This window comes from Diadema antillarum, unplaced genomic scaffold (genome assembly GCF_040938485.1).
Source record: "Diadema antillarum isolate AM-2024a unplaced genomic scaffold, OU_Dant_1.0 seq00001207_RagTag, whole genome shotgun sequence".
Classification (NCBI taxonomy): domain Eukaryota; kingdom Metazoa; phylum Echinodermata; class Echinoidea; order Diadematoida; family Diadematidae; genus Diadema; species Diadema antillarum.
This window is the reverse complement of record NW_027272000.1, coordinates 436243-464057: the sequence shown is the minus strand read 5'-3', so window position 1 is coordinate 464057 and position 27815 is coordinate 436243. Positions and strand designations below refer to the sequence as shown.

The 27815-nt window shown below is 40.1% G+C and overlaps 1 protein-coding gene across 1 annotated transcript in view; it reads right to left on the bottom strand.

Annotated features, from left to right (window-relative positions):
- LOC139744757 (uncharacterized) overlaps positions 1-27815 on the bottom strand; it is a 145912-nt gene that overhangs the window by 26574 nt on the left and 91523 nt on the right. The window contains exons 5-9 of the mRNA XM_071655178.1: positions 27422-27507; positions 15262-15349; positions 14509-14754; positions 13077-13169; positions 11650-11676 (exon numbers count right to left, since the gene is read on the bottom strand). Of these exons, the coding sequence (XP_071511279.1) occupies positions 11650-11676; positions 13077-13169; positions 14509-14754; positions 15262-15349; positions 27422-27507 (540 nt within the window). The remainder of the gene's footprint in view (positions 1-11649; positions 11677-13076; positions 13170-14508; positions 14755-15261; positions 15350-27421; positions 27508-27815) is intronic.

Genomic DNA, 27815 nt, shown 5'->3' with positions numbered 1-27815 from the left:
CACCCCTCCTTCCCCACAACAAACATACAAATATATCGCATGCTGAGCTTGTTTTCGTATCAGTTGCAGTACACAAATAGGCCAATAAGTTGATGATGAATTTCGGACACTGTGCTAATTTTGCGGCTTGTGTGTATTTACAACCACTACAGAATGATCATAGAAATAATAGGTTAATCAATCTGCAGAAATATAAACACAAATGCATATCACATACAAATGTAATTGCACAACAAACTGCACCACTGTACTGATACTTTTTCTGTGCAGCACAAACACTGAAAAGATGTACACATTCTACCATTTTCATCACTTTGTTATATCCTGCTTTTAAAATGTCCATGAAAATTTGGCATGTCAATTCTGGCAATGCTCAATTAAGTTACTACACAATAAGTAAATGAATATACTTGTAGCTAAATTTAAAATAAATGAATTAATATGTAGATTAAAAAGATAAAAATGAACAAATGAATAGTCAAATAAATGAACATCTATCACATGAATAAATAAACAAATACATAAAAATGAATAGAAAAAATTAAAAGATAATTAATTGATGAACTACTGCGCTGTAATATATCAGATCTTAGAGGCTAAAAATGGCTTCTCTTGTCTCTGATGATGACACAAATTTGTTAGTTTCCACAACTTACTTGAAAAGAAAGAAACATGGTCCCAGCTATAATGTGGATAGGCCTAGAATATTCCCATGTCACTGTAAAATATGGCTTGTGAAACATTGGTTTACAATCACCTCTTTTATTCTGTGTTTTTGTTTGTTTATTTTTTCCAGCTTATGACTCAACATTTTGATTGTAGATCTCAAAGCTAACTTCCCATTTGGATTTCTACTGACAACTGTGAGAGAAATTTATAGACACCTGCCATATGTCATCAAGTTTTTAGCCCATTTGAGATACAAATCACCCAAAGTACTGTACACAAAATAATATCAAGCATTTGTAACTTATCTCTATTACTATAAGAGATTCCCGAACTTTCAAAATAATCTTTCCGGATTTCCTGTGTGATAGTCGATATTTTACACAAATCCAAATGACAGCACAAAAGACAAAATGGATATCGCTAATAAATTAACTGATCACGATAAAAAAAGAAGAAATGAAAATATATCACACAAAAACGGAAAGGACTTTGAACAAATCAAAGCTGAGACACGTCAAAATATTAAAAGCTTGAAAAGATTGGTAAATACGACATCATTGGCAGTGACGATTATCTGATGGGAATTATTTTTACTTCTTGAAAGAAAATGCAATTTCACAATAAAACAAGATACCAAATTTATACTCAGGGGAATCTACACTTAAATGATAGCATGAATGGAAACAGACACATGTAAAATAGGAGTACACTGCAATATTTAAAAAAAAAAGAGACAAAAGGGACAATTCTGGAACTGCAAGAGCAAACTCCAAGAAAACTTTAAAAATATAAAGGGAAACATATCATGTAGCATATAGCATATCATATCTGCACTTTTTCACTCCACATAACATGACTGCTTTTATGCAATTGAGTTTCAGAGTAGTACTGGTTTGGTTCAATGGAGATACAGGTTGTAAAAAAACAAAAACAACAATAATTGGGAGTATTCTTGATACAAGACTGTGGGAGAATAAAATGGAACAGGATACGCACTGCAGAATGAAATGAAATGCAAGACTGTGGAGAAATCAAATGGAATAGGATGAATGAAATGAAATGTTTAGCCTGGAAGGAAAACTATATTGTACATAACTGGAGCTTTCATTCACCACTACTTCATTTTCAAACCTAGTTGCTGGGGGGCGGAGGGGAGGGGGGGGGGGTGGACATACACCTATGAAAACATTATGCAAATCAACATAATGAAGAGAAAAGAAAAAAGAAACCAGGATTTAAAAAAAAAATCAATTACATCTATTTCATGCCACCCCCAATAATCTCTCCGCTAACTCTGTCCAAGCTATAAACATGGTTTGAAGAAGGTTTGAGTGTGACTGTTTATAACAGACTTCCCCTCTTAGAAAAGCAATAAATATTTGAAATTTCTGATACCCAGTTTGCAGTAAAGTGAAGCCCACATAGTATTGGCATTTCAGGGGAAAATGTAACTGGTTTGATGCAGAAGCAAATGATAGGTACTGTTTGTATCTAAACATTTTTGCAAAGTAGAATAAGACTGGCAGTATAGTGTGTGTTTGGTGTAGGGAAGAAAAATTGCATCACACAAAGGAATACACTGTCACTTGTGTTATTGTTGGTGTTTAGTCAGTGTAGAGCATTGTCTTTTCTGTCAAAGTGCAATGAGTGAAAGTTTGGGTGAGGGGGGGGGGGGAGGGCATGGGATGGGGGTGTAACATCAAACTCACGGAGCTCATGCATATTCATGATCAGCTGCATATGCATAAGAAGGAATAGCACATGACTGTAGGATGAACACATTCATATTCACATTCACACAGTTAGAACACCGAGACAAAGTCAATGTACAGTTTCTGTTCTAAATCATCTTTGGTGTGAGATTCGGCATTATGTTACACTCATAATCCTTTCTCAGGACACGGTTTAAAATGTTCTTGCTATAACCAGATTTCAGTGATGCCAGTCACTAATACAATGTTTGTCTATTCAACCTGCTGGTACAAACTTTTAGCATGGGCAAACTTACAAATTTGCTAGTTTAGGTCTCCATTATAAACGAGGGACCTGTGATTCATTTTAGGTATATTTTATGGCACAGCCTCAAACCACATTTCATCATACCACAGTTTGTATGTATTGGATTAAAATAGAAGGAGCTTATATAAATATATAATAGACAGAGAGAGATTAATGCCTGTCAACTTTTTTTTTTCTCATTAGTGTAAAGAACATGATTCTGGAAACCCACTTTTGTGAGGCACATATGCATTACATGTATGTGTGCTTGTAGTTGTGCTAAAAATAAATGCACAATGTTCATAAATAGGAACATCTACCGCAAGTCACGTCAGTTCTCTTAAAAGTGAGTTGCATTTTCACACTGTAACAGTGAACATTCTTCTATTTATAGTTTCCCAGTGTGCAAAGAGTCCACAAAGTGTGCACTGTTGTTACAGAGCAGAAGCAGTGTGGAATTTGACAATTTGTAAGTGCATTTTCATGATGGAAAATTCAAGTCCAAGGTTTTCAGAGGCACAATAGTATCATTGATAATGTATGTTTAATAGTGCAATGACGTTGTTTGCATCTGTGGATTATGGACCTGCACTAATCTTTTCTTAGATTTCACATCTCTCTACATTTATGTGAATTTTTACTGTTGCAAGTACAGCTTGAAATTGTTGAAAATCTGCAGACAGTGAACGTTGCTGAACTATTCATCCAGCAGTTCATCAATAAATAATGTTCAATCAGGTAGCATCTATTCATTGATCTATCAAACACTGCTTATAAAAATATATCTATCCATCCACCCATCCATCCATGTATCTTCCTCATTAACTATTTATTTACAGCCGATAAACTATTAAAGCAGCAGGATATCATGAAGAAACTGGAAATCATGTTTACAAATCGATGTTGACAAGTTCTCAGAAGTAGGGTAGTGTGACAAAAAAAGAAGAGTCAAATCCACGCACAAGTGGTACAGTGATGACTCATAAACACAAGGAACAATTCTACAATGCAAAGGTTATACCTCCTCAACTACAGACCTTCCCCAATGGCTGACATGCACTTACATTTCTCAATTATCTCCTTTTCTTAACGCCTGCCAGACCTTGCACAATTTGTCCTCTCTCCCGGTGAAGAAATATTACGACGAAACAATGAATCCTCCGAATTTAGAAATTGCACACACGTGCTCACGTCTTGACTCAGAGTCAAAACAGGGATCCTTCCATGTACGTGAAACGAAAACTACATCACAATCTCAATATAGCTGTGAAATATTCCAATCCTGCAAAAGATCAAAAGCGCTGCGCAAGTGGAATTCTGCTCCTCTGGTTTCAGAAAACGTGCAGAATGCGTCAGGAGCTCGAGGAATTATGGCTCAGGAATAACGATACTCCAACACGGGGGACAATATCGCAGTATGGGGGAATCGTTAGATGGGCTTCCCATGTCGCCAAAGTCGATCACCAGACGAAAGTGTCGATCACAGAAAAGGGCAAACTCATAACTTTCTTCCCATCACCAGTAAAAAAAAAAAAGAAAAAAAAATCATCAACACAAGCGAACAAAATAGGACACGAAAGACGTGCGTATATTCCACGGGAAAGATGCAGGCAAGCGCTACAAACGACTTTTCCTTGTGTATTCTCGTCGACGCCGTTCACGTAAAATTTCCCCGCAGCTGAGAGTTTGACAGTCCACCCCGTTGATATAACCTTGTGTCATACCTAACAGAGCAGGCTGAAATGTCCTCCCTCCGAAGTAGGGGAGAAAAAAAAAAGCGGCGATCCTGATACAGGTAGCATCCGATTAATTAGGCAGCATTGCCCCCCAGTGCAGCTGGCTTATCCACACATACAAAGAGGCATTGAGTTCCTATGGGTGTGACTCTCTGTGCTTAATCCACAGGGGAGCTTTAGGACCCCTAGTAATAATCGCATGACTCGGGTATGATTGGACGGGGGGGGGGGGGGGGGGGGGGGGGGGAGAAATAGAAAAAAAGGGGGGCGAGGAAGAGGGAACGGCCAATGGTGCACAAGTGACGGGGCAGCTCAAAAATGGAAGTATATGCTCAAACTTTTTCCGAGAGCTTCCCGAAAAACCTCGACCGCCACGCGTCATGTGCACGTTCTCAACATGAAGTGTGGGTATCGCGGATCGCCGGTCCCCATGGCATTTCCATCGCAGATATTCTCATGTTCAAATCTTTAGAATCCTTGGCTTCAGCACAAAGTGGGCCAACCGAGAACACTTCTGTTTGATCGAGGTCTGTCTAAACTTAGCCACGTGTGAACGATTCCACTCAGGCTTTTTACTCACCGCCGGATTCTGTCACACCGAAGACTCTGCCTAATTCTGGAAAGCACTGCTCATGCATGTGCGACATCATATCTGAATATGACTTCTGCGATAAGATCTGAGACAATGGGGGTGTGTGTGTGTGTGTGCACATGGCTTTTGACATCTACAGCAGTGTAGTAAAGATGAATACTATCACATAGCATTTATAGATTGCCCTTATTACACTTTAATGAAAAAGAAAAAACTATTTGAAACCTATATATTTCAATCAAATTCCAATATTTTGGTTGCAGAACTATCAAAAGCATCTTCATCTATAATTTGAAAGCTGCTCTTCAAATTTGTAATTCAATGTTTTTTTCTCATTTTTTTTCCAGATTTTCTGCAGATTTCATAAATTCAACAAGTTACACCAAATCTGCACTCAGTCTGTATCTCAAATATAAGAGAAGTGGTAATATTTGGCTGAAAAAAAAAGTTAAATAAAATCCTGGAACCAAAGCACAATACGTATGTATTGAAATAAAGCATTTCTTTATTTTTCTAATGTGTTTTTGGTGTTGTTAGAGTAGTTGCTGACATTATTGTTTTGAGCATTCTGTTTAACTGGTGTACGAGGAGACAACTATGCTGTCACAGTAAATTATAATACCTTCCCATTCGTGTGAATGTGAGCACGCTGTCATACTACCAAACAGGGAGGCATATACACAAGTATCACTTTTCATTGTCACTGTTGAAAATGAATTCATGCAGATTTTAATAACAAGCATGCCAAGCTGTTGAACAATGAGCAAGGGGACTGAAACATGGGACACTACAAAGACTGGGTTTATATGACAAGCACAAAACAAATGTCTATATTATGTACACTTCAAAGAAGACACAGCTACAAGAACACACACAGATTCTTTTTTTTTGGGGGGGGGGGGGGCTGGAACAAGACTAGCTTCTGCACATAGACATCTTTAGGACAGGCCTAGGTCACACTGAATCATAAAATCCAACCACTGCCTAAATCCCAGAAGGAATATGTGTCTTTCTATCTCTTTATCACTATTATTTGTTTTGTTATTACAGGTATTTCTTCACATATTCAGAAAGGACAATCATACATACAATTGTACATAATCATTTCGATTTGAAGAGTGGAATACAGGTATATGGGTGAAAGCCACTAGTAAATTATAATACTGAACATTTCAACAGGCAAAATTTGAATTGCTTACCCTTGATACCTAGACTGGCACTTCAAAACTTGATATTAATATTATGTACCTTAAACATATGTAGATATTCTACATCAATATCATTACCATTATGATATACACCTAAAGAAGTTGTTAGATATGACAAATATATACAAACGTGTACATGCAAACCAAAAATATATCTGATTTTTATTCTCAGTTTTTAATATTATAAATGTGTTTTTATATGCCTTTACAATTGCGTAGGTATTTTTGATGTTAAAGCAGTATGATGACTCAATTTAAACTAAAAACAGAACACCTGAAAGCAATTGTAAAATATGAAAAATATATGCAAACAGAAATACATCTGATTTCTATTTTCAATTTGTTCGTAATTTTTCTCATAGGCCGTTAGAATTGTGTAGGTATTCTTGCTGAGTAAATATTGTTGCCTCCCGTCTATTTGGTATTTCTGTCTGACAACAATTTGCCACAATTAGTATCTCACATCAGTGAGTGTATTCCTGCTGTTGAGGAAGAGTATATAGAGGTTTAGCAAAACGAGGGGGTGGGGGGGGGGGGGAGTGGGGTGGAAGGATGAGAGTTAGGAGCTCGCTGTGTTTAGATAGATAGATTTATAGATGCGAGGTGGTACCCATATGACTCATAGCCACACTTCCACTTCCATCCACCCACACCACATGTGGGTCAGCTGGAGGGGGGGGGGGGGGGGGGGGGGAGGGGGAGGGGGGCTTATCGCCATGTCACTTTGCCCTGACCAGCGGTACGACCTTTATAGCACCAGCAGGAAGAAGATCCCGACACAAGTAATATATATGGTAGTGTGTTCAACCCATTAAAAACCCAGGGGACAAATTTTCCCTGCAGAAATGTTCAATCATGTTGTTATCATTATAGCACTGGACTTCACTGCATGTCTTGTAATGAAAAAAGATGGTTAAATTCACCTGCTCAAAACTAGAAAATATGAATAACCCAAAATGAATTACTTTGAAAGAGAATTTAAAAGAGTATCTTCCTCCCCTTGCAGTGTACGCCTTCTCCAAGAATGGGCTAACAAGAATCCTTTGATGTGTTCTAATTATAAAGTACTTCAGTGTACATTCCAAAATGTGAAATGGTGCTATAATAATTTCCTTGAAGGGGGTGGGGGAACAGATGACAGATCTTTTTTTTTTTTAATGACAAAAAGAGAAATAAACCTTCCTAACTTCAACATGATGGTGGTTGACTGGGTTAGTAAAGCAGGCCAAACTTGCATCAGAGGGATAACAGTGTCATCATCTTTTAGCCAGATATAATATGACCTTTGTTATAAAACAAATAATGGTCACTTTTTAAGACCATATTGTTCCTCTTTATTTCATCCATGGAGATGACTAAAAGCACAACAGTAACATACATGTAGATACCATACCGCTTTCCAGGAATCCCTTTGATTTCTGTTGTATTTTCTCCGATAAAATGGCAAATTCACTAATTATTGGTTGTGTAACATGTAGCACAAATTGCTTGTTTGCTTGTTTGTTTCTACCATGTATGTCATCATTTGACGCCACAATATGCACAGATTTAGCTGAAAAAAGAGGAGTGTCTTCATGCTTTTTTTTCTTGGTCAATATAGTTCAATATTTGAACAAACTTCTAGCTCTTGCCTGGTAGCGAAGTGTGCCATGAATCACAAAGACCCTACACACAGCGCTCTGAACATAAGAACTGCATACACTGCATACAACAGACTACTAAACCATGTAGAACTAGGAACTGGCATGGTTTCAGTCCACTGGATCTAACATGTGATGACTATCACAGCGAACGCTGTTCATATTCATTGCCAAACTTTATATCTCTAAACCCTTCAGGCCACTCATCAAACCAAGAGGCATACAGCACTTCCTGGCCTTCAGAGATAGATGACGGGCACTCGAGAGAGAGAGAGAGAGAGAGGCGATTACGAATAGGCCTATTAACAGCTTTTTGGCTCTGGGAGATCGATTCGGGAGAGAAAGACACTGACAGAAAGAATAATTGGGGCACGAAGTCTGACTGCCAGCTAGCCGATAGGAAATTGAGAGTTCCTCTCCCTTGGCCGATTAGCTTGAGCCGCTGCGACACCTCACAACCGAGGGAGCGATGCTGGCAAGGGTACAATGTATTTCTCACCCCCCTCCTCTCTGTTGGGACAGGCCAAATTTAGAACAGAGTTCACAGGGCTCCTCCCAGAATCAAACAAACTTTTGGGTTTGTCTATTTAAAGAAAGGGGGAGGAAAGGAAACAGAGGGTGTTCACTGAAGAAATGATGCCAGATGTAGAAAGATGAGATGAATGGGGGAAGGAGGGCACCAAAATTCTGTTCCTCCAAGAAATCATTATGAATCAGCTGATACTAAAGCATTTGGCCATTCGAGAGAAATCAAAACTGGTGGTACTTCACTTTAAACAGATAATTCAATTTTGTTATTGTTTGTTTTTGTTTGTTTTATTTTCATCCCCAGTTTCAATTGTTTTCAAAAAACAATTAACTACGAATACAACTCCCGTGTATGTTTGTCTGGAAACTCAGATTATCAACAGTAAGTGCCACCGGACAATGGACTTACGAGGTAGTTCGTGCATCTGTACCTCTCATTCTGTCCGTCCATTTGTTGCTTTCTGGGCAATTCTGGATCTTCGCTGCTGTGATTGACTATACATGTATGTGTATTTGAATGATTATATACAATGTGTTCTTCTCTTTTCTTTTGTCTCTCCCAATCTGAGTGTCTCTGTTTGTCTGTCTGTCTGTCTGTCTCTCACTCTTTTATTATCATCCTTCTAAGTTTACGATGTGTATGGTGTCTTGGTCACTATACTGTACAACGTTGTAGGTGTTAAAAACATAGGCACAGACAAGTGAAATACTGTATCCACCATATACGTGTACATGTACTTCATGAGGTTTTCATTTTTGCAAATTTTGCGAGACGGGTGATATTCATGAATTTAAAAACAAGAAAAAAATATGAACTCTGATCACAACACGAATGTGACGTGCAAGCATACATTATCCCCTCATTACTTGTTCTCCATGTTCGCAAACGTAACCACTTGCGAAATTGTTGGAAAGTTCCGATTAGCAAAAAAAAAAAAAAAAATTACTTGCTAGACATATGGTGTATACACTAAAGTGTGACCATTATTTGAATGCACAGAGCAATTTACAACTGAAAGAAAAGGGTGCATTTTCCTTCTCAGATGGACAGAGATAAATATTAATTGGTGTATGTGAAATTCATATGTGTATTCAAGCAGTAGGGTGAGCTGAAGTCGTGAATGCATCTCTCCTCCAATTCAGATTCAAAGTTTGCGTACTTTCCTTTCGCTGAAAATAAGATTATTCAAATTCATGAAATTCTTCCATCGAGATGTTTTCATTGCAACTACGTGACAAATTGCCAATTCAGTGCATATTTACGTCACTGTAAGGCAATTTGTCAATCAGTTGCAATGAAAATAAGATTACTTTCAAAAGCTGGTAGATTATGTATATTATAGAGGAACATAGGTACAACACAATTCAGACCTTTTCTAAGAACGATAAAACTGGGAACTTATTTTTGATGGAGGGGGCAACAATACTACCGCTTTACAATGAATTTATTCAGACAAAAAAAAAAAATCCAACTGTTATTTTCGGTGCAAAAGGGGAGCATAATCTCAAGTGACATGGGGTTAGTTTTTTATTTCTTTTTTAAATGCTGAGAGGTGTATCGTCACAAGTCTTCACACATGACGTTGGAAGAAAATATTCTTCAAATGTGCACAATTTTTGTGACGTTTGCAACAGGGATGTATGACCAAGTTCGGCATGTGACAATCTGAGGTGACATAAACGAGTCTGGAGTGTGCAGACTACTTGGTGATAAAAAGAGCAAAGCTGGATGTATGGGGGCATTGTCAAGGAATACGATGAGATACAAGGAACTATTCCCCTATCATTTCCCGAAGAAGAGGCTGAAATGGTTTTATAAATACAGGATATGTGTAATCCTTCCTTTGAATAAGGGAAGTGATTGGCAGAAAATTTCAACTTTTCAAGTGTGTTTAGGAATCTGTGAGCACAAAGTGGTTTGCTGAATTTGTGGCACATAGCAATGATAAGGGTCATTGATACATCTGTATGTGTGTGTTTTTTTTTTTCTCTCCATAACATACAGTGTTTGGCACACTTTGCAATATAATACAATTTGTGGAAAAACTTATGGTGGTTGGAACAGAAAACCCGAGTATATTTTTGAGAAAACATTTTCTCCATAATATACAGTGTTTGGCACACTTTGCAACATGATACAATCTGTGGAAAAACTTATGGTGGTTGGAACTGAAAACCCAAGTATATTTTTGAGAAAACATTGAAGCAGAGATTTTGAAATTGGATTGAGGTTTTTTGCCAACAGTGATTGGAAAACACACATTATTCAAGATGGGTTCCTGCATTAACAGTGCAAATGACAAAACCACCCTGAAATTCAAGTTTCTATAATTCAATAGTTCTGAATAGATGTATTACATGAGAAAGATATTAATACACAAATCTAACATAACTCTGTCTGTGATAGAAGATACAAACATGCATACTGTGCAGGATTTTCTCCTTAATCTTGTGTTGGTCACTGTTACAAGGGGTTAACTGCCTCAAAGAATACCAAAATTTATCTAGTTTAGCTCAGGAAAGTTGTAGGTGCCAACAATGTGTTTTGACAGTTGCAAATGCTTTTATTGTGAAGATGTGCTGATCTATTGCTATGCGGATGTCTTTGAAATTGTTGATTCCTAGGGGCTCTTATTAAGGACACTCATGTGCCTTTGAAAGATGAAGAAAAGAAAAATGAATGGAAATACGTCTTCAGAGCTTCTTCCTGTACAGGCACTGATGGGAGAAGCACAGTTGAAAGATTTCATGGACTCCAAAGGTTGGCCATTTGGAGATGCTTCAAAGTGTGCTGTCTCGCCCTTTCTAATAACGTTGTGCCAAACAAATCCAGGGTGTTGTTACATAAGACTCTCATACCACATTTTACACTTTGACTGGTGATATTCCTCTCTTGGAAAAGGACCCAACAGGGGTAAAAACCACAATAAACAATACCAAATTATATCACAAACAAATTATTACATTTGTCAGTCTGCGTGCTATACATAAAAGAACTTCTAATGCTACTTCTACTTGCCATGTGAATAAAATGGGGTTGAAAGACATTTGCTGGTCTGTCACCACAAAGTGTGTTTGTGTGAAAGCTTGTCCTTTTTTACATTACTTTTTGATGCTTTTAATCTTTTGCAGATGATGTTGACATGTTTTGGACAGTGCAGAAGCTAGCATGTTTCTGTCAAAAAAAGCAGGTAGGTGTGGGGGATTTCATCTAAAAAAAGAAAAAGCATACAAAAACTCAATGGGAAACAAAGACAGGAACAAGATGTCGCTCATACCTCTATGTGAAAACCATTGTTATCAATCTGAAACAGGCAAAGACACCAGGGTAAAATGACAGCGACAAATGTAACAGTGGACGATTGGTAAAGGGGGAATGGGGAGGGGAAAGGATGGGGGGGGGGGGGAGGAAAATGGGGAAGGGGGAGGAGGGAGGGTTGAATGGGGGTGGGAGGTGACACAAACATGGTACAAACATAAAAGCACACAGGGGGGAGGGGTTAAAGATAGCATAACATGGGGTTGGGAACAGGCGGGGCAGAGTAGGGGAATGGGTGGAGCAGGGTAGGGGAATGGGCGGGGCGGGGGGGGGGGGAATAAGTTTCAGAGTTATCAAAGCAGGTGTAATGGGATAAATGGGGATTAATGGCAGGGCATATGGTGGATGGGGGGAGGGGTTGGGGCAGACATAAGACATTGATATCAGGAGGAATCAGTGGATACCAAAAAGGAGGCAGGGAAAGGGAAGACATGAATGTATTCAGATGGCCAAAACGATAACCCATAGTCAGAGATGCATGTAAAGTCAAGTAGACGGAAGAGAGAGAAAGAGCAGAGAAATATAAAGACACATTGCATCCATGATTGATTAGATAGAATGGTCTCATTCATTCAAACAGCAAATCTCATCCACTACCAGAAAGTAGTGCTGGTGGAAACTCAACTAAGATTATTCATCATTCTCCACTGAATGCATGTCATAAGTTAGTCAGAAGAGGACACAGAAGGTTAAAAAAGAGAGGAAAATAAGTTTAATGGACCCTCCATCTTCGTCAAGTTTGCATATGGCTTTCATATGCTCATCTAACCTCATGTCCATTTACACACAATTCACTACAAATTTCAACAGGAAGTTACCAGCTAGTTGGTGCAAAAGTTAAAGAAGGGCTCCTAACTGTAGTGATGCATTATGTACACCTCCAAACCATTCTGACTGAAAAATAGTTTAAGGAGGGCTTTATAACTGTTTGTGTATTGATGCATTATGTAGACCTCCTAACCTTTCCGACTGAAAAATAGGGATGGTTTGGCTAAACAGTAGGAAAGAAAGAGCAGTTCCCATAGGAGTGTGTGGTAAAATTATCAAGAAAAATGGGAAACTCCTATTGAAATAAGAGCTGGAAATGGTCAAAATTCTGATTTTTTTTTTTCTCCAAACTCAGAATGGTTGGGAGGTCTGCATTATGTGTTACACAAACTTGAAGATGTAAACCTTTCTTCTTGATGTATACTTTACATTTCATACAAGCAACATTCTGCAAATTGCTTTAGAGAAAAGTCTCTCATCAACAGGTATTACAATTCTGTTTTTGTCATTTTTCCCCCAAGTAGTTCATGCATGTACATTGCAATGAATTAGTTAATATGATAATGACACAAAGAATGAATTGGGATGCATTTCAAAGTCAGGCACATCATATTTTACCTCCAGCCAGTTGAGTACGGGGCCACAGTTGATCATATCTCCGGCGATCTGTGAGAAGCGTGTGATGTAGTGGGCTAGCATCGCCTTCACAGCCTGGATGTGGGTAACAAGATAATGATATGCAGAGAGAAAGGATTCAGTGTGTGATGTTGAGAATACAGCATTGGTGTACATTACTGAATTGCATCCAGTCCCATACCGTTGCTGGGGCGACAAGACCCCAAAATCTACAAAATGTCAAATGTTCAGGAGAGCAAAAAAAAACATGGCAGCCAAAGCACTGTATCCAATGGGAGAGCTTTCTTTTCACATGTCGTGATAGCTTCATTTTTGGGGTAAGACAGCTAGGATTTGGACAGGATATCACTTAAGTGATTATCTGACCACTGATCCAAAAAAGATTTCAGATACGAGGTCTTGTCGCCCCAGCAACGACATATGATAAAGGTATGTTATTTCCAGTTTCATTGGAATAGTTTGAGTCTTTTGAAAAGTGAAGCTAAAATCTTTAAATTGGGAAAGACAAACAGCTGGGCAAAAAGACTGAAATGATTGAAATTACGGAAATGTTCTTGAATGTACAGTCATGGCAGAGTCAATATGTGAAAATGTTAAAATGATGTGACATGTGTCTTGAGACTGGTTTTAGTGGTTGCACATAATTTCTATTGAGCAAATTTGTGAGCTCACAACTTGGCACAAAAACTTTATCAACAAGTTATGGCAGGCCACTTACAGCAGCACGACTGGAGATAGAATTTTCCCATATTAAGGGACAGAGATATAATAATAGATAATATCACATCGTTTTTTATTACAAATTTTGTCATACTGACAAATTTGACAGGAGAATGGAGGCGGATGAAGAGAAAAAGGAGGAGAGAGGAAGAGGGGGAGGAGGAGGAGAAAGAAGAGAAGATGAAGAGGAGACAGAGGAGGAACAGGAAAGAAGATGAGGAGGAAAAAGAAGAAGAGAGGAGAGAGGAGGAGGAGGAGAGAGGAAGAGGGGAGGAAGAGAGGAAGAGGAGAAGGTAGAAGAAGAGAAGATGAAGGAGTAGGAGGAGGAAGAAAGAAGAGGCAGAGGACGAGGAAGAAGAACAGGAGGAGAACAAGGAGAAGGAGGGAGTGGAGGATGAGAGAGGAGGAGATAGGTGGAAGAGGAGAAGAAGGAGGAGGAGGAAAAGATGGAGTAAGAAGAGGACGAAAAGAAGAGAAGAGGAAGAAGATAAGGCACAGGCAGTGAAGAAGGAGAGGAGTAGGAGTAGAAGGAGATGGAGAAGGAGGAGGAGGAGGAGAAGGAAGAGCAGAAGGGGAAGGAGGAGGAGGAAGGAGAAAAAAAAGAAGAGGAGGAGGAGAAGGAAATGAGGGGAAAGAGAAGGAGGAGAGTCAAAAATACAGGAGAGGGAGAGGAGAAATCAAAGAAGAGTTTTACCTCCCGACTACTGGTCAGCGTCTCCCCCTTGGGTAGCTCCACCAGCTGGCTGAAGCGCCGGTCATAGATGCACTTGTGCAGCTGCTTGTCCAGCACCCGGAAGTCCTCGTAGCACCGCTTGAGCAGCCACGCCTTGCCGCGGCTCTGCATCTTCACCATGAAGGGCCAGTCCGGGAGCTCGGCCGTGCCCCCGTTCAGCTCCGTGGAGGAAGGGCGTGGCTCTTCCGGCTCATCATGCATAGAGATCTGAAGATGGGTGAAATTGAGGAGGAGGGAGGAGGAGGGGGTGGGGGAGGGAGTTATGGAGGAGGCAACGGAGGAAAGAGGGTTGACGGAGAATGTTTGGCAGTGACATGTTTGCAAACATGAGTTGAGTATTACAAACTTTAAATCGTTAATGCAAGGTAAGCTACTATTGTAAATGTGGACGTTTTACTGTCAGTACAGTCAAGTTCAAGTTTAAGATACCACACAAGAAGCCTGTTGCATAAAACACTTTACCTGAGAAAACTCAGGTTATGTTTTTTTAACAGAGTTTCTTTCCTGTGTCTAAGTCAGTGGCAAAATCATATTTTATACTTGAGTTTTCATTTCTTAACAAAGTTTTTCTCTGGTTAAAAGAGAACAAAAAGTTTTAGAACAAAAATTCTCACACTGGCCAACATCCTCTTCTCCATCTATGGAATATTTGATTCAATGAGACCAGGAAAAATCCAGACATTTATCGCCATCACTGGCCACCCCTCTACTCACCTCTACTGAGTCTCCAAGTTCCACATGGTCATAGTGAAAGTGGGCACAATCATTGAGTTTGGGAAAGAGACTAGAGCCATCATGGAACCTGTTTTGAGTTAAACCAGAGAAGTGAAGGGAATATGTTTTAAGCAATTCTGCCGACATATCATGAAAGCATGTTTATATTAGCTAAAACAAATCCCAACATATAGAGTGTGAATTCTATCAGGGCAATTACACCCCAAGGATAATTAACCAACCCACCCCCCCACCACCACCCCCCGCTACATACTGGTTAGTGATAAGGTTAGAGTAAAGATTAGGGTTAGGGTTAGGTTTAGGGTTAGAGTTTGGGTTATGGTTATGATTGGGTTCAGCATTGGGATTAGGGTTTGGGTTAAGGTCAGGCCCTAGACCCAGTATGAATGTATAGCGAAAGTTGATGCCACAGAAAGATGTTCCTGGCTATTTACTGCACTAATGTATGCATGTATACTGCTTTCCCTTTAGTGAACAAGAACTATGAGCATGGTTATACTGTATGAGTTTTACAGAATTGATGTTATCGTTCCATTTTCCTGCAAATCAACAACCACTTTACATGGCTTCGTGGGACTGAAAAATTAGCTAAGCACTGTACATGAGCCTGACATGACTGTGACCTTTTAGTATTAATCCTAAACCACAGCATAAACACAAAAGTGCATCTGACATTCGTGTTTGGTCTGCACGCCTAGGGACGTCAATTTGACAGCCAACAAAGCTATCCTGTACAGCAGATGACCCTGACATTACAGGCTACATATGTACTTCTGCACCATACAACATTGGTTTGTGACCACCTTCCGTATCATATGCTGTACTTTATGAAACTGTGTGTGCGTTCCTCTCACATGGCAAGACTGTTTTAACCCTCTGCGTGACACATTACTTACCTGTCAATAGGTTTTGTGTGTGGAATCTGTGCACATTTGGCTCATTGGCACAGAAAAGGTTAAAGGACAAGTTCACCTTCATAGACATGTGGGTGGAGTGAATGCAGCAACATTAGTAGAACACATCAGTGAGAGTTTGAGGAAAACTGAACAATCCATTCAAAGGTTATGAATTTTTGAAGTTTCTGCTCATTCAAGGCTGGATGAGAAGACTACTATATAGCTTGTGATGTCACATGTGTACAACGATATAAAGAAAGAATTATTATTATTCATTATTATTATTATTTTATTTGGCAGAAAACATGCAATACATAATCAATTACAAAACTCAAAACAATCAATCAATACAATAACACACAAATACCCAAACACTGAATGCACCTGACAGGGCTGCCAGGCATTGGGCAAGTTAACTAAATAACTGTAGTCCGCGGCCCGCCCTAACCTATATCCCTTTCAGAAATAAAGAAAATTCAACATATTTTCACTTTTCTTGCATAACAAAAGAACACTCGATTTCTCTCTTTCAGAAGGCAGGGGGAATAATATTACCCTGAAGATATATCAATACTAAGTCGAAGAAATGTGCACTTTATTAAAAAAGTAAAGTTTTGTGAAATCCTCTTTTTACTTTCCTTATATTGTTGTACACATGCAACATCATGCACTATAGTAGTCTTCTCTTCCAGCTGTGATTGCACAGATACTAAAAAAATTCATAACTTTGGAACGGATTGTCGGATTTCCCCCAAACTTTCACTGCTGTGTTCTACTAATATTGTTGCATTCACTCAATCCACATGCATATGAAGGTGGACTTGTCCTTTAAGCAATAGACACAATCACGGTGCTACAAAATTTGAAATGCAATGTGGAGTGAGACCCGAGTTCCCTGATATGGTAGGTAAAGATCTCTACAGAAATCCTTATCTCTTTTGCAGACAGCGAAGTCTACACACGGAGGCAGCTAAAACTGAAACTGACCACACATCGGAAATGACGAATGGTTTCAAACGATGCATCACGAAGCTATAGTTTCCACATCATATCAATTTGCCATTACAGTAGTTTTCATATCACATGGCCTGAAAGAGACAGCTTAACCTGTTCCCTCCCATATTCTAAAACCTCAATAGGCTCTCCACTGGGCATGATGGGCTTCCATCAAAGATGGGTTAAACATCGGCACATAACAGGCCACTTTAAAGGGATGGTATAGCTTTGGTTGATATGGGTCTCCAGGTTTCCACCTTTTAATGAAATATGAAAAAGCATATGATTCTAAGAGGAATTCAAAGTTTACTCGATGAAAATTGGTTAAGAAATGGCTGAGACATCTAGAAATAAAGACGAACTAATGTAAGGTGGGACCCACCATTCATTATAGGATCACTTTGTTTTGCTTTGTTTTTGGATATCGTAGCCATTTCACAACCAATTTTCATCAAATAAACTTTGAATTCCTCTTAGAATTGTATGCTCTTTCATATTTCATACTATAAGTGGTGTGTGATTATTTTGCAAAAAGTTAAAGCCTAAATCCCCATCTCTACCAAAACTATGCTAGCACTTTAAAGTGGCCTTTTGTTTTTCAATAGCAAGGACTCATTAAAATGTGAGACTCCGATGAACATCTGCCAACATAAGTCATAGTGCTGCCCTGTTTGGGAAATCATGCAAGGACATCTATGAACGTAGTGTGTACTTCTCTCCCTTGTTTAAAAAACCTTTTCCTGTAGCACTATGATGACAAAGCATGAAATGTGTTGTGGATCGTGTCAGGATTTCATAATGAGGCCTACCCTGGGAATACTTCGTGTTGGTTGTTTTCCATCGCATTTTGTGTCTTTCTGTTCTTAAGTGGTTTTTGGTTTTTGTTGTGGAGGGGGATAGGATGTGTCATCTTGCACTGTATACACCATATTTTTTATAGCGAGTCTAATTTTTCCACAAATCAGGACTTCCCGACAATTTCACTAGTGGTTAAATTTACAATTGTGTAGTATAGTACTGAACATAGAAATGTAAGTGCGCATGTCACATTCATATTGGGATTGGAATGAGAGTTGATACTTTCGTGTGTTTTCAACTTTGCGAATAGCACCCAACTCACAAAATTCCCGAAAATACAAACTCTGCAGAGTACTCGGCATATACAGTATTTAACAGTGAGGAAGCATAACAGTTACTTTTATCAGTTCAAAGTTTTGAGTAGGCATGCCATGTAAGCCTCACTGAACACGACTGACAGTTACGACAAGCACTATTTGTGACTGGAAAACAGAAACGTGGGAATTCCCAGTGCAATTATCTCCTCATTAAAACTCTGGCCAAATGAGAAACTCTAGCTTGCCAAAGAGAGTGAAAAAGACAAAGGGGTTTCAGGTTTATGTTCTTTAACCTTTAATCATCAACATTACTTTTAATACATCAATGCAACCCAAAGGTTTCAATTTTTGCTCTGTTTTCTTCTTCTATTAAATCGATATAACTGGCTACAATCAAACTAGCATTCCCATTTTCCTCACACTTTAAACAACAACAACAAAGATAACGCTACATGTAACTAGCTTTAGAAATGTATCTTAAACATCAACAGTGTGATGATCAAGAATCGTGACAGGATATTGTTACGACCAAAATCACTCCGAGAATGATCGCACAAAAGAAACAATCAACTGATGTTCAGGCGGTTTATTAACAGTGATATTGTAGGTACAGACTGGTAATCGGTTTCACATCAGTACAATAATGATCAATAGAAACAATTATAGTCAGTAATGGAATCACTTACGTACGCATTACACGCAATATCCCTGGAAATGTCCAAATACGATGCTCGATGCACAAACGAATGATCCGCGATGCACCGATGAATGATTCCTCTGACGTAACTCCAGAGGTACAGGTTACGATAGTCCACGGTATAGATCCGGGGTAAAATCCACGATATACGTCCACGGCGAAACGTGCAGAGTCCAAATGTTGTGACGACCACGTCCAGTTGATGCGTTGAATGATGATTCACTTAATATTGTCCAGCTAGGAATCCAGCCCGTCACAGCTTTTCCGTAGCAATGTCCATTGACATAAAAATATGGAGTCTATCTTCAATGTAGGCAAATTAATTACACTTGTATCTGCAGGCAAAATGTCTCCCAGGCCTTATCTCCACAAACATAACAGGTCAGCAGGTAACACAGGACTGACTATAACAAGTCGCTTCAGAGCCAGAAGTGACGTAACTCTCAGAGCAGAGGTGTTGGGTACTCTGCCTACTGCAGAATTTCTCTGGCTTATATACTATCCATTCAACCCCTTCTAGCACATTCTATAACTCTCTCCAACCTACTAGCCAGTCCAAGTTCCAGGAATCCTGGATGATTCACTGCCTATCTATGTACAAAACATCATTGCCAAGAATAACTACCAATCACATTGGGCTACAGGGACAGTGCCTCACTCAGCCAAGGTTATGTTAGCACTTCCCAGAAGATTCTGGAATGGGTGAAATCAATCTAGATTGAGTGAGCTATAATGTATTTCCTGCTACATGCATGTACTGTATAGCTACATTGTATACCACCTAGAAAATTCTCCACTGATCTAGTCAGCCTGTATGTACTATATCTATACCACATAGAATGTTCTCCATTAATCTGGTCCACCTGTGTACATACACATTAAAACCGCCAGGCATACAGTACATCATACATGTATGTGTACATAACTACTAGTGTGTACATTTGTGACACCATCCCCCATGGGAAAAAGAAAGCCTTGCTGTAGCAAGGGTTTCTTTTACCTTCACAATTTCTCATTATTATTTATAGTGAATGTGAGGTAAAATCCAAGTCAAGCTACAATAATCACATACTATCACATGCCTTTTGGATAGCTGTATTAATTCCATGTTCTCTTTTCATGGATACCATTTACAATGATATTGCTTGGATTCTCGGAGCTTATACAATCATATCAAACTGTTTTGCACACATTAATGAATATGCTAAACACATACACTGGAAATAATATGCGGTGAAAACTTTTCACCTTTGATACTCTCTTCATGTTACACTCTTGACAGAGCGTCGGCAATTACATTGTTCTTGCCTGCCACATGTTTGATTTTGAGTGCATATGGCTGCGTCATCATGCTCCATCTGAACAACCTGTTGTTCTTCATTTTGAACCGGTCTAAAAAGACCAAGGGGTTGTGGTCAGTATAGACCGTGATCTCCCCTTTGCTATTTGTCAAGTACACTTCGTATTGCTGGAGGGCAAGGATGAGACTGAAAGCCTCCTTCTCAATTGTGGAGTACTTCTTCTGGTATGTGTTCAATTTTTTGGAGAAGTAGCTAACTGGTCGTTCAGTGCCTTCTTCATCTTCTTGGAGCAAAACCGCTCCCACTCCTACATCGCTAGCATCTATTGCCACCTTGAATGGCTTTGCGAAGTCAGGAGCTGCCAAAACAGGCTCATTAGCAAGGACTGCCTTTAGTTTCTCGAAGGCTCTTTGACACTCATCAGTCCAGGTGTACTTTGCCTTGCCCTTCAGCAGGTTTGTTAGGGGGGTGACTACAGTGCTGAAATTCGGTACAAATTTCCTGTAGAAACCAGCCATGCCCAGAAATCTGAGCAACTCCTTCTTGGATTGGGGGATGGGAAAGCCTAGTATAGCCTCTACCTTGGCTTCTCTTGGCAATACTTGTCCCTGACCGACTACATGCCCGAGATACACCACTTTGGCCTTTGCAAATTCACTCTTTGCCAGATTAATCACCAATCCGGCCTCCTTGAGTCGATTAAAAAGTTGCCGCAAGTGTGTAATGTGCTCCTCCCACGTGTCACTATACACTAGGATGTCATCAATGTATACTACACAGTTGTCAAGTCCGGCAATGATTTGGTTTGTCAGCCGTTGGAAGGTGGCCGGAGCATTTTTCATGCCGAATGGCATTACTTTGCATTGGAACAAGCCATCTGGTGTAGCAAAGGCAGAAATCTCTCTGGCTTTGTCGGTCAAGGGCACTTGCCAGTATCCCTTTAGAAGGTCTATTTTACTGACATATGCAGAATTGCCGACCCTGTCAATGCAGTCTTCAAGTCTGGGAATGGGGAAAGAATCTGTTTTCGTCACAGCATTCACCTTTCTGTAATCTATACAGAATCTTTGAGACCCATCTGGTTTGGGCACCATGACGATTGGGGAGCTCCAACTGCTTTTACTCGGTTCTATTATGTCATTGTCTAGCATGTATTGAACCTCTTCCCTTACTTTTTGCAATTTGCTTGGGTTTAGTCTGTAAGGGTTCTGCTTGATAGGGTCAGCATCTCCTACATCAACATCATGTACAGCCAGAGGGGTGCAGCCTGGTTTGTCTTTACACAGTTCTTTGTACTCATGTAATAGACTAGTCACATCTTTCCTCTGATTTTCAGGTAGGTAGTTCAGTGCCTCATCTACTTTCCCTAACATCTCTGAGTTAGACAACCTGGCACTAGAGGGCTCACTTCCATGCTCATCTTGAGCTTCCCCTTCTTCCTCTACTTCCTCTTCTACCACCTGAGCTACGCCTACCGGCTGACTAGCCTTTCTCTCATAGTACTCTTTCAGCATGTTTACATGACACACCCTCTGATCTTTTCGTCTGTCTGGCGTACTGATCACATAGTTCACATCATTAAGTTTCTTTTTGACACAGTACGGGCCACTGAACTTGGCTTTCAGTGATTCACCTTGTATGGGCAGCAGTACAAGAACTTTGTCACCTGGGTTGAAAGTTCGGGCTTTGGCATTTTTGTCTGCCTTTCTCTTCATGGAGTCTTGTGACACTTTCAAGTGTTCCCTAGCTACCTCACAAGCCTTTGAAAGCCTTTCACGAAACTTTGACACATAGTCAAGTAGGTGGACCTCATCATCCTCAGTCATGAATTTCTCTTTGATGAGCTTCAGTGGGCCCCTGACTTCATGACCGTACACCAACTCAAATGGGCTGAAACCCGTCGACTCATTTGGGGAGTCCCTCGTTGCAAACAGCAGGAAAGGGATGCCCTTATCCCAATCCTCGGGATACTCCTCACAAAATGCCCTAATCATTGTCTTTAGGGTCTGGTGGTAGCGCTCCAATGCACCTTGGGACTGGGGATGATAAGCTGACGACTTCAGCTGCTTCACACCCAAACGATACATCACCTCTTGAAATATGCCTGACATGAAATTTGACCCTTGGTCAGACTGCACTTCCTTGGGCAACCCATACCTAGTGAAAAACTGCACTAGAGCATCTACCACAGTCTTAGCAGTGATATTTCTCAATGGGATAGCCTCTGGAAACCGTGTAGACATATCCATGATTGTCAAGAGGTACTTGTGACCCGACCTAGTCCTAGGCAAAGGTCCAACACAGTCAACTAGAACCCGACTGAATAGTTCTTCAAACGCAGGTATCGGAATCAATGGCGCCGGCTTCACCGAATGCTGTGGTTTACCAGCCACCTGACATGTGTGACAAGTCTTGCAAAACTCAGCCACATCCACATTCAACCCCGGCCAATAGAAATGCCTCATGATCCGATCCTTTGTCTTTCTGACGCCTAAATGGCCGCCAACAGGTAACTCGTGAGCAATCCTCAAGATCTCACCGCGGTAACTAGGAGGGACAACAACTTGACGGACCACCGTCCAATCCTCATCAGCTGGCCTATGGGGAGGTCTCCACTTCCTCATCAAAATGCCATCTTTGACATAATAGCACTCAGGGACCTTTTCAGCCTCAGCCTCAGAACACGCCGTCTGAGACAAGCCTTTCAACTCAGAGTCTGCCTGCTGTGCTTCAACCAAGGAAGACTTGCTAAACAGCCCATCGCTGTTAGCCTCGGAGCCTAATACAGCAACCCCATCATTCAAATCCTTGAAAAACGTTTCTGCCAACCAAACACCGGAATTCTCCTCCACATCAACAGAATCCGCATCATCTTGAACAGCTCTACGAGCCTGAGACCTAGTCACAACACAATCTGGGAATATCCCAGGAAACTCCTCCTGCAACTGCTCAGTTTCAGCAACCACCACTGGTTTATCCGAAACAACTGGAGACACAACCACCTTATCCCCAGCCAAGTCATTCCCCAACAAGAAGTCAATGCCTGCCATGGGCAACTCAGGAACAACTCCAACAGTGACAGGACCAGAAACTAGGTCACACTTCAAATCCACTCTATACAGTGGCACTGACATATAACTGCCATCAACAGTCTGAATCAAGACTTTTGCATTCACTGCACTATCTGGTGGAAAAGTCATACCACCATCCACCATCAACGACTGAGAGGCCCCCGTATCCCGCAGGATGACCACTGGCTTACCTGCCTTACCAGAAGTACATGGGGTCACCTCACCATCAAACAAAAAGCTACGATAGCTCTCATCCACCTGCTTCATCCTATCTTTGAATTTGGGAGATTGACTTTCAATGGCCTGTGTTTCACTGAACGGGACACTGTTTTCTGGTAGGACACTTTTTGACATGACAAATCCCAAGTCCTTCTTTGTTTTGTTTTGCAACTTCCAACACTGTGACTTTACATGCCCTGTCTTGTTACAGTGAAAACATTTGATGACATTTGCACTTGTACTGGACCCTTTGTCAGATTGAGGCTTTGGTGCCGATGAAGTTTCAGAACTCGTGCCTTTTTCAGAACCAGCATTCTTTGGATTGCTTGACTGAATTTTGTCTCTCTTGTTTCCAGAGAAATTCCTGAAAGGTGGTCTGTTGTCATTTCTGTGGGTCAGCTCATACTCATCAGCCATCAAGGCTGCTTTATGCAAACTTGTCACTTTGTGATCATCCAAATGTGACCTCACACTGAAAGCAACACTCTTTTTGAATTCTTCCAAGAGAACAACCTCACGTAGGTTATCAAAGTCCTGATCCACTTTCAGGGATCTGTACCACCTATCAAACATCATTTCTTTCTCACGAGCAAACTCAACATGCGTCTGGCCTGGTTTGCGGTACGAATTTCTGAACTTGTGTCTGTACGCCTCTGGCACCAACTCATAAGCATTCAACACTGCTTTCTTGACTGTAGCATAGTCACGTGATTGCTCTTTTGAGAGAGATGAGTACACGTCGGCTGCTTTGCCGACAAACACACTTTGAAGAAGCATGGGCCAAAATTCCTGTGGCCAGTTCAAACTGTCAGCCACCTTCTCAAATGACACAAAGTATGCATCCACTCTGTTTTCTTCAAATTTTGGCACCAATCGAATGTTCTTGGCCAAATCAAATTCAAAGGGAGCCCTTTCATGAGTTCTTACAGTCTGTGCATGAGCCAATTCCATCTCACGCAATTTCAGTTGTTGCTCAAGTTTCTTCATTTCAATTTCTTTCTCCACTTCTCTTCGTTCTCTATCCCTCTCTCTTTCCATTTCTAATCTCATCTTTTCTTTCTCTAGTTCCAATCGAGCAAGCTCAAGCCGTGTCTGATCAGAAATTTGAGCTTGATCTGGAATGTCGATTTCTTCTTTGAGCTCCATGTGACCAGCTACTAAGTCAAGAATCTCTGCCTTTCTTGCACCTTGTGGAACATCAACATTCAAATGCTGTGCAATAGCAGTCAAATCACATTTGCGTAACCTTTGCAAATCTTTGAGGGACAAATCTGTCCTCTGAACAAATGCCTGAACATCCATTGTACTGATTGACATTGTCACAATGTATTACACACAATATACAATTGAACAATCAACTCAACTGGTATTATGTCTGTACCAATATTCTGGCTTCCGGAACATTCCAAATTCTAAGTTTTGGCTTAAAATTCACTTCTCGGACACAAGCCCCCAATTTTGTTACGACCAAAATCACTCCGAGAATGATCGCACAAAAGAAACAATCAACTGATGTTCAGGCGGTTTATTAACAGTGATATTGTAGGTACAGACTGGTAATCGGTTTCACATCAGTACAATAATGATCAATAGAAACAATTATAGTCAGTAATGGAATCACTTACGTACGCATTACACGCAATATCCCTGGAAATGTCCAAATACGATGCTCGATGCACAAACGAATGATCCGCGATGCACCGATGAATGATTCCTCTGACGTAACTCCAGAGGTACAGGTTACGATAGTCCACGGTATAGATCCGGGGTAAAATCCACGATATACGTCCACGGCGAAACGTGCAGAGTCCAAATGTTGTGACGACCACGTCCAGTTGATGCGTTGAATGATGATTCACTTAATATTGTCCAGCTAGGAATCCAGCCCGTCACAGCTTTTCCGTAGCAATGTCCATTGACATAAAAATATGGAGTCTATCTTCAATGTAGGCAAATTAATTACACTTGTATCTGCAGGCAAAATGTCTCCCAGGCCTTATCTCCACAAACATAACAGGTCAGCAGGTAACACAGGACTGACTATAACAAGTCGCTTCAGAGCCAGAAGTGACGTAACTCTCAGAGCAGAGGTGTTGGGTACTCTGCCTACTGCAGAATTTCTCTGGCTTATATACTATCCATTCAACCCCTTCTAGCACATTCTATAACTCTCTCCAACCTACTAGCCAGTCCAAGTTCCAGGAATCCTGGATGATTCACTGCCTATCTATGTACAAAACATCATTGCCAAGAATAACTACCAATCACATTGGGCTACAGGGACAGTGCCTCACTCAGCCAAGGTTATGTTAGCACTTCCCAGAAGATTCTGGAATGGGTGAAATCAATCTAGATTGAGTGAGCTATAATGTATTTCCTGCTACATGCATGTACTGTATAGCTACATTGTATACCACCTAGAAAATTCTCCACTGATCTAGTCAGCCTGTATGTACTATATCTATACCACATAGAATGTTCTCCATTAATCTGGTCCACCTGTGTACATACACATTAAAACCGCCAGGCATACAGTACATCATACATGTATGTGTACATAACTACTAGTGTGTACATTTGTGACAATATGTAAAAGGCTGTTTCATTCACACATGTATCTTCACAAAAAAGAAGTGCAAATTCTGTCAAAGAGCAGAAAGATAGATAGACAGATACACAGAGAGAAAAAAAAAACATATAGAGAAAAGCGTTGTCGTTGTTTTTTATGTACAACAAAAGCATAGCAGTAAGAGAGCGAGAGAAAAAAAAATCTTAATTCAATTGGAAGTGACCACAAGACTTGCCACAAAAGGAAATGTGCAAGCTTAAAGTCCACTTTACTCATTAAAAGCAGTAGGAGATGTGGTAGTGAAGAAAGAGGGGGAAAATAAAAATAAGCACATTTGTCTGTGGTTCAGACTTTTTTTTTGCAATTATTCCTATTGACAATGGAGTATGGGAAGTGAATATGATTTGGGGGGAGGAAAGATGGGATTGGCTTTCAGGACACATTCCCGGCTGACAGCCAGGAACCATTAATCTCTTTCAAACCGCTGGCAGGAATGTAAACTGATACCTTTTTTTTGCCCATTAATATTTTTTTCCTACCCATTTTGGAGTAACATGTGATCTACCCAGCACAGAAACATACAAGGATCTATGGTACATCTTAACTTTGTTAAGTATTGGAAGCTTTGCAGTTCACATAAGAGACTGCACTGACGGAAACTCTGAAGAGTTTGCGCTTTGTGAGCAGAGCTATAACCGTAACTTCCACACCATTCCACTCTAGGTATACTCAATTTCTGTACCATATTCAAGTCGAGTACATGTACATTGTACATTCAAATGAACCAATCACTAAACTATTTTGATACAATCTAAACACTCACTACCCCCACCCTCCTCCCCCCTCCCAAAAAAAAAAAAAAGTTTTTGGTATTTTTTTAATTTTTTAATTTATCTATTTATCTTTTTTTTGGGGGGGGGATTTAATTTTTTTAAGTTATTTGCAAGATATGTTTCATTACAATCTAACACTCACTACCCTCACCCCCACCCCCCTCCCCCCAAAAAAGTTTTGGTATTTTTTTGGAATTTTATTTTTCCAAGTTTAGAATATGCTTGCAAGATATTCATAAAGGGTACCAGCTTCAGCTATATCTGAAGATTAGACATGGTATTGGATATCACTGTTTATCATCTCTTATTTCGGTTTCTTCATAAAAAGAAAGATACAAAGTAATCATATAATCTTTGCTACAATCCTAGGAGAGGGGCAGGAAAAGGGAGATATTAAAAGAAAAGTAAATAAATCAGTAAATAAACAAGGATTCATACTCACGATGACATCTTCTTTATCCGGACACTGGCCTGCCTCCGGAAGTTGGAGTCGCCATTGTCGTCTCCGCCGAGCGGCGTCAGCGGAATCTGAGGAGTAGAGGGGAAAGTCAGATGAAAATGCAAGGAAATACAGGCGACTCCTGCTTTAAAGGGTAATATAGTGTAATACAGCATAGTGGCAGTGATATCCAAAAGCAAAAGATGTCCCAATGAAAGTCGGGACCTACCTTTCATTAGGACCACTTTGTTTCACTTTGGTTTTTTATATCTCAGCCATTTCAAAACCGATTTCTGTCATATAAAATTAGAATTCCTCTTAAAATGGTATGCTTTATAATATTTCATATATTAAAGAGGGTTCTGATTATCTTGCAAAAAGTTAGAATCTGAATCGC